This window comes from Ipomoea triloba, chromosome 9 (genome assembly GCF_003576645.1).
Source record: "Ipomoea triloba cultivar NCNSP0323 chromosome 9, ASM357664v1".
Classification (NCBI taxonomy): domain Eukaryota; kingdom Viridiplantae; phylum Streptophyta; class Magnoliopsida; order Solanales; family Convolvulaceae; genus Ipomoea; species Ipomoea triloba.
In genome coordinates this window covers 28829027-28838016 of record NC_044924.1, presented here as the reverse complement: position 1 = coordinate 28838016, position 8990 = coordinate 28829027, and the positions used below count along the sequence as shown (strand labels likewise).

At 40.0% G+C, this 8990-nt stretch overlaps 1 protein-coding gene across 1 annotated transcript; it reads left to right on the top strand.

The window, feature by feature from the left end:
- On the top strand, positions 1-312 carry LOC116029301 (histone H4-like). The gene has a single exon (XM_031271238.1). It carries the CDS (start codon positions 1-3, stop codon positions 310-312), a length of 312 nt encoding a protein of 103 aa, XP_031127098.1.
- Positions 313-8990: the final 8678 nt, after the last annotated feature.

The window sequence follows — 8990 nt, the reverse complement described above, 5'->3', positions numbered from 1 at the left end:
ATGTCTGGGCGTGGAAAGGGCGGTAAGGGTTTGGGAAAGGGAGGAGCGAAACGACACCGAAAGGTCCTCCGGGACAACATCCAAGGCATCACGAAGCTGGCCACTCGCCGTCTAGCTTGCCGTGGTGGAGTGAAGCGTATCTCCGGCCTCATCTATGAGGAGACTCGTAGCATCCTCAAGGTCTTCCTTGAGAACATCATCCGCGACGCGTTTACTTACACCGAGCACGCTCACCGGAAGACGGTGACCGCAATGGACGTCGTGTATGCTCTCAAGAGACAGGGCCGCACCTTGTATGGATTTGGCGGTTAGATTTTGGTATTAACGGTGTATATTTTGGTGTTAAATAGAGTTACATTGGGCGTTCTGTTCTAAATCAATCTCAGATTGATTGTGACAATGTTACTCTGTTTTCAATCCAATGATTATCAGTTCTTATGAATTCTCAATTATCTAAATTTCGTCTTCTATTTGACTCTTGGTTGCAATTTGTAATATATTTAAAATGATTTATGAAAAGTTTGTTCTAGCAAAATACTTGGTGGATTTTTATTTTATACTTCTAATTTTTATTTTAATCTCACAAGTTTTTGACGTTGATGATTTATTTATTTATTTATTTATTGTGAATTTACATGATGACAATAATTAATTCTTGTTTGCCAAATAAGGAGTAGAAGTAAAGAATTTTCATAGGAGAACTATTGAAATAATGTGTGTGTGTTTTTTTTTTCTAGTCTAAGATACAGTGAGATATTATTACGGATTGTTATTAATGTAAAAGTTAATTTTACCTTTTATTTTAAATTTATATGTGACACTATATTTTTAATTGTCCTCGACTATTAAAGTTTTTTTTTTTTAAAAAAAAAAAAAAAATTTCCTTCTAACAACTTCGATGACTGAATGTAATTTTAGATTTTTATGTTTTTGCTGAATGTAATTTTCTGTTTGTTATTTTGTCTAATTGATTGATATTAAATAGAAGGAGAATTTAATAATTGCAATATTGCATCTCATTTTCCTCTTTTGTATACTACTAGTGAAAGAGCCACCTTCAATACCTGGCATTGGCGGAGCCACATCACCCCATTGCCCCCATGGCCCCACCCCGTATAATCGTATATACACTATATATATTCAATATACCAATACTTAAACATAGGTTAATATGGCGTAGATGGTAAGTTTCATTATATTGAAAAATGGTCCATTGTTCAAACCTTGTGGCAACGTATTTAGCAACATTCAAAATTGTTAATAGCAATATTGAGAATTTTTATTTATAATATTGTGGTTTTTTTTTCATTTATTAATATCAATAGTGAGAATTTTAATTGAATTTTTTATTTGTAATATTGTGGTTTTTTTTTTCATTTTGTTAATATTAATAGTGAGATGAGTGAAATTTTGTTTTTGACATTTTTTTTTAATATTAATAGTGAGAATTCTAATTGGATTTTTTTTATTTGTAACATTGTGACTTTTTTTTTTATTTTTTTTTAATATTAATAGTGTAATGAGTGATTTATAATGTGTTTTTCATTCAAACTATTTTATCTAATTAATTATGTTTTATATTTTATTTTAAATATTTTTTTTATCTTGATGTATTTTGGCTTTTCATCTCTAGTTAACAATATTTATGACTCGATCTCTAAGCGTTTCATTTTTATAAAAAAAATATCTCGTTAGTTTATCTTTCGCCCCCACTGAGAAAGTTTTCTGGATTCGCCACTGTACATATATGTATATATTATTCTTGCACAGTTATTTGCATGCAATATATATCTACTTACAGATTTACATTTATATTACGTAAGTATTCATGCTATACATGATTTATGTAATTATTATTTTTCATGATTAATATATCATTTACGATATACTTTGTGGAAGTTGGAGTTTAAAACTGCCATAACTTCCATGTAACTTCTCCAACAGCTATATTTGTATATATAAATATGTGGAGATATATCTGAAAGATACAGGCAATTGACAGATGCAATCAAATTTGTAGGGCACCAAGATATTTCACAGTCTTAGAATTCTACAGGAAATAATTCTACAGGAAATTCTTAAACAAAGCAACTTAAGAATTTCATACATCTTCTTGTATCCCATAAGATTAAATCTTGAACCTTGTTGCTTTGTTTGAAGGGAGATTTAAAGCTTATAGGAAAGTGATTACACGCCTGAAGATATCAGATGATTCGGTTTTGTTCCCTTGTTTTTCTGTATATTTGTTGTATCTCAAATGCATTATAGAATACCAACATATTTTTTTCTAACAATATATATGATACGGATCCAGTGAGATCACCCCAATTAGATGAGATTGTGAGATTAGATCGTGGTCGTCTATTTTTTATTTTATTTTAATGGTTTAGATTTGATGTGTGTTTTTAGCTTTGTTTTCTGTCAATATGATTTAAGTACGGGTTGTGATGCCTTTTTGCTTATTTGTTAACTTATTACCATTTTTGAATTATGTGTTATTGATAGTAGTTTCTAATTTAACTTGGTAGAGCAAGTGGGAGATATACTAGTATACTACCACTTCAACACTTGCAAACTACTAAGGCAATCTACAACATCTACATCAAAATCAAGTCAATTTCTAAGAACAATTATGGTTGGATATTAGTCCAATTTTATTCAATATCCTTACATTTGGTATCAGAGCCTACAAATATCTGCCTAGTCGTCTATATTGCATTAGCGTGGGCGAATCTGAAAGGGGGGGAGACCGTATAAATAGAGGGGCTCGAGTATCATCAAGGCACATCGGAAACACGGCAAGCACTACGGTCTAGCGGTCTTAGGTTCTTATATTCTCAACCCCCTATCGCGGGTTCGATTCTCATACCCCTTTTGTAATCGTTTTGGCTTTAGCCTGCTAGGCCCGGCATCCTATACCCAGTTTATGGTGGACCCGGTCCGTTAAAACCATCATATATATATATATATATATATATATATATGTATATATATATAATATTTGTATTATTAGTATTCACTTATTATATAAGTTTATATATCTTTAATAATAAAAAATGCATAATGAATTAAACTTCTTTATGGGCTAGTGCCTCGCGGATTCATTGTCCTAATTTTTTGTATATGAAAAAGAACAACACAAATAACACAATGAACAAACACTTAATACAACTTATGTTACCGACGGAATTTTAGTTCCAATTAAAGACTAATATCATTAGCTCTTATTAAATTCTAGAGTTATATTCAAAGTTATAAAAGAGTTCATGCTATAATTAAATTGCCGTTATAAAATTTTTATTAGATTTAAGTGTAATGTTATTGATTAGAGTTGCCTTTAGGGTATTACCTGCACCCGCAAAATCCCTGCGGGGGTGGGGATAGGGTTAGAATTTTATTACTTGCGCGAGTGCGGGGAGTTGGTTGGGAATTCGGGTGCAAGGGCGAGGAATATATCCCCCGCCCTGCCCCACTGCTATCCCTAAATGCTGCGGTTGTAGACTTGCAGTGCGTGCGTGCGTCGACTGAGGAAATGAGGAGTGAATACTGGATAGGCGAAAGGGAATTACGAATTAGGTCTTGACTCTTGCGACGAAAGGGAACTGATTGTGAAGTCTAAACCTGTTTTTTTCCTTTTTAATAAGCGGACTGGCACCAGCACGCTATAGCACTGGCTAAAAAAAATAGAGCTCGCCCATGCCCTTTTGGCGGGGAGGGGTGGGCTAAACCCGTTTTGACGACTCAACTTAAGGTGCGTATGTTTAAAACTTAAGGTGCATAAGTTTAAAACTTAAAGTGCATCAGTTCAAGACACTAGATATTTGCATCCATATTGCTAGGAAGCGCTTTTAAAAAAAATCGTTTAGTTTGAGTCGTTGATCTAGATTAGATACGTGAACCATCACCTATATATATATATATATATATATGTATATATATATATATATAGACACACATTAGCATTTTGTACAAGTGATGAGCAAAAATTTCTGTCCTACATTAAATAAAAATAAACTTGTGCAATTAACATATTTAAGAGGTTATCAAAAGAATAAATTAGATTTTGATAACCTCTTAAATATGTTAATTGCACAAATTTAACTAGTTTAAGGGTCTAATTGAAGGTTTTTTAAGTTCGAGGGTCTAATTGAACTTTGGTATATAGTTGGAGGGTCTATTTGACCCTTATCCCTTAAAAAATTAGTTCAAATATATTCCACAATTCTTTAAAGTGATAAATTTTAATTAACATATTAGAATAATATATAAAAACAAATAGAGAACTAATTTTTTTTGTTTAATAATGCTGTACACAATTTTTATAAAATTTATATTTACAAAAAATAAAGTAATTCTATAATACTAAACTAATACCCAAATATATTAGTATATATACATAAATTATATCTACTATACTAATAAGAGCAAAAAAAAGTTAGGCCTATAATGAGAAGAAAAATGACGGTCAATTTATTAAATAAAATGGATGGTTCAAATAAAAAAGTTAGGCCTATAATAGGAAGAAAAAATGATGGTCAAATTATTAAATCAAATGGATAGTTTAGATTGTTTAGATTTTTATTTTTGCTTCAGATTACCAAATTTATCCTTAATTATTGACTTACTCATTGATTTCAATAAGAAAGGTGTTAGGTTCGAACCTCATCTCAACCAAATTTGGCACAATTAAGTTCTTCACTTTATTTTACTCTTATTAAATTAAATAAATAAATTAGTAGCTACAACAAAAAAATGATACATATGTATTTCTTTAATTTAGAATTATGTGTCTACAATGCCTTTATTTGAAAAAATTACTCATTATCAATAAATTAAATTAAATAAGAGAAATAATTTCATTAGTTATATTGTCTTTATTTTCTCCGATCCAAAGATTCTTTGTGAGTAATATAATTATGTTATATTTATTATACTATATAGTTGTTACTAGTCAATGTAACTTAGTCAAATAGTGTGATCCTATACACTAGGAGAGGTCTGTGTTATCTCTCATATAGGAGCACTGATTAGTTGTAATTGGTTATCAAAAGTTTATCAATTCATCTGGTATCAGCGTTAGGTTAGGATCAAAGTTTATCAATTCATCTGGTATCAGCGTTAGGTTAGGATCCTCACACTCTCTTTCCCTAAACTCCCGTTCATCGTCGATGACGTCTCCGGCCAACGCCCTAAACTCCCGTTCATCGTCGATGACGTCTCCGGCCAACGATGGAGCGATCACCCCATCGCTCGCTGCCGTCACTCCGTCGACTCCCTCTCTGTCGGCGGCGACGCATTCCATAACCATCAAGCTCACCTCCCGTAATTACATCTACTGGAGGACGCAAATTCTTCCCTTTCTCTGCAGCCAAGGGCTGCTCGGCTATTTGGATGGAACCTTGCCGTGCCCGCCGGCGACCGTCCTAACCGCAGCCGCATCCACCGCCGCTTCGCCGCCGGCCACGTCGAATCCGGCTTATCACCAGTGGGTGCAGCAGGATCAGGGAATTCTTTCCCTGATTGTTTCTTCCCTCACCAGCGAGGTTATGTACCTTGCGGTGGGCAAGGAGACGAGTCGCGCCGTATGGGACTCCATTACAGAGGCGCTAGCGTCGACGTCGAGGACTCGGTGCCTTAGCCTCCTCGGTCAGTTCCAAGCCCTTCGTCAAGGGAACTCCACGCCATCGGAATACCTCGGCCAAGCTCAGATGTTGGTCGAGGCATTGTCGCTCGCCGGCCGCCCTCTCACTCCCGACGAACAGCTACTCTATGTTCTCAAAGGGCTACGGCCGGAGTTCCGTGCCATGGCGGGCACACTGACGGCTNTCTTTCCCTAAACTCCCGTTCATCGTCGATGACGTCTCCGGCCAACGATGGAGCGATCACCCCATCGCTCGCTGCCGTCACTCCGTCGACTCCCTCTCTGTCGGCGGCGACGCATTCCATAACCATCAAGCTCACCTCCCGTAATTACATCTACTGGAGGACGCAAATTCTTCCCTTTCTCTGCAGCCAAGGGCTGCTCGGCTATTTGGATGGAACCTTGCCGTGCCCGCCGGCGACCGTCCTAACCGCAGCCGCATCCACCGCCGCTTCGCCGCCGGCCACGTCGAATCCGGCTTATCACCAGTGGGTGCAGCAGGATCAGGGAATTCTTTCCCTGATTGTTTCTTCCCTCACCAGCGAGGTTATGTACCTTGCGGTGGGCAAGGAGACGAGTCGCGCCGTATGGGACTCCATTACAGAGGCGCTAGCGTCGACGTCGAGGACTCGGTGCCTTAGCCTCCTCGGTCAGTTCCAAGCCCTTCGTCAAGGGAACTCCACGCCATCGGAATACCTCGGCCAAGCTCAGATGTTGGTCGAGGCATTGTCGCTCGCCGGCCGCCCTCTCACTCCCGACGAACAGCTACTCTATGTTCTCAAAGGGCTACGGCCGGAGTTCCGTGCCATGGCGGGCACACTGACGGCTGCTACGACGCCGATCACGTTGCCGCAACTCGCTGACCACCTCCGCGCTCAAGAGTTCCTGCATGCCGATGACTTCCAGACGCCGGACTCCGCCCAGCCGAATGGTCCTCCATCCGCGTTTTATGCTGGTCGTGGACGGAATGGAGCCAGCTCGGGTAATGGTGGCAGAAACCAGTCGGGCGGTCGTGGTGGCCGCAACTGGAGAGGACGTGGTGGTAACGGCGGCAACCCTGGTCGCGGCGGCAGAGGCGGCACGCCGAGGTGCCAGATTTGCCGATCGCATGGGCATACGGCAGTGCATTGTTTTCGTCGTTATGACGACCGGCCGGCTGCTCAGGCTCACGCAGCGTTTCCCGGCGAGGCATCGGTACCTCCGGCGACGGCGGACGCGTGGTACCCGGACACCGGGGCCACCTCGCACGCCACACCGGATTCCCAGTTCCTTGATCATTCTGATCCGTATTCGGGCAGTGACGTCCTGAAAGTAGGCAATGGTACAGGTTTGGATATTTCCGGTGTTGGTTGCACGATTATCAATTCTAGTACACACGAGTTAAAAATGTCTAATGTTCTTCACGTACCCAATTTGTCTATTCCTTTACTTTCTGTTTATCGTTTTACTAAAGAAAACGATGTCTTTTTCGAGTTTCATAAAAACTGTTTTCTTGTGAAGGACTGCACAACTCAAGCGGTACTTCTTAAAGGATTCACCACGGGCGGGTTATACAGATTACTAGTCCCTCGGGAACACACTGCGTTTCTTACCGCCCGAGCCTCCTCCGCCATTTGGCACCAGCGATTAGGTCACCCGCACGTCCAAGTTCTAAACCGTGTTTTGAAACACTGTCCTGTCACAGCAAATAAAGTCAGTTCGTCAGACGTCTGTTCAGCGTGTCATCTTGGAAAGTCGGCTAGGTTTCCTTTAGATAGGGTTTCCAATAATACTCAGAATGTACTAGATTTAATTTTTACAGATATTTGGGGCCCATCCCCTGTTATGTCTAGTACAGGTTGTCGATATTTTGTTCTTTTCGTTGACGATTTTTCCCGTTATACTTGGTTTTATCCGCTCCATGTAAAATCCGCTATATATAAAATATTCACTCTGTTTCGGGCCATGGTAGAACGTCGGTTTTCGCGTTCTATCAAAGCCATTCAGTCGGATTTGGGTGGGGAATATCAACGACTCCACTCTATTTTTGAATCATTAGGTATTACACATAGAAGGTCTTGTGCTTATACGCACGAACAAAATGGAAGGGTAGAACGTCGAAATCGACATATAGTTGAAACCGGGTTGGCTTTACTTTCACAAAGTTCCACCCCACTCAAATTCTGGGACTATGCCTTTGAAACAGCAACTTATTTAATCAATTGCCTACCCTCATCTGCTATAGGCTTTAAAAGTCCACACTTCCAAATATACAATGTCCCACCACCCTACACCTTCTTCCGTGTCTTTGGTTGTCAGTGTTTCCCTTACCTACGTCCCTACAATCGTCACAAAATCGAGTATCGGTCAGCTCCTTGTGTATTCTTAAGTTATCCAGCCACATATAGGGAATACCGTTGCATGGACCTAAACACTGGAAAAATCTATATCTGCCGCCATGTGCGCTTTGCTGAAAACGTTTTTCCTTTTGCTATTCAGGCTACTTTACAGGAAACTATGGTGTCACAACAATCTGAACCTTGGGTAACTGCACCGCTTGTAACTCATGTCCAATAACCCCCGGCCTTGATCACATCAACTGAACAGCCTACAACTGAGTATGTTCCGACCTCGTCGTCTCACACACATACTGACACACCACCGGCGACCTCTACATCGGGGATCCAGCCCACAAATGGTGGTCATGCTATGCGAACACGAAGAAAAACTAAGGGTACTGGAGAGCAATTTTATGCACTTCATACATCCACAGACCCTACTTGCTACTCACAGGCCGTGGGGCACTCCCAATGGAGAGACGCTATGGATCAAGAATTCAACGCCTTATTACATAACAACACTTGGAAACTAGTACCTGCGACGCCGCTCATGAATATTATTGGTTGTAAATGGGTTTATCGTACCAAGCGTAAAGAAGACGGCACTATTGAGAGGTATAAGGCACGCCTTGTCGCAAAGGGGTTTAACCAAGTAGCGGGTGAAGACTTCTTCGACACCTTCAGTCCCGTTGTCAAACCCACTACTGTCAGGCTGTTATTTTCACTTGCGGTCACTCACTCTTGGGTACTACGTCAGTTAGATGTGCATAACGCCTTTCTAAATGGGCACTTGCCAGAAACGGTTTATATGAAGCAACCTCCCGGGTATGAGGATCCATTGCATCTTGGGCACGTTTGTCATCTCCAGCGGTCGTTATATGGGCTCAAACAGGCTCCTCGGGCTTGGTTTAAACGCCTACATGATTATCTACTTACTGCTGGTTTCTCACCTTCCAAGACTGACGTCTCTCTGTTTTACTATACTTCAGGGGAGTCACGTGTTTACTTGCTTGTTTATGTTGACGANGTTC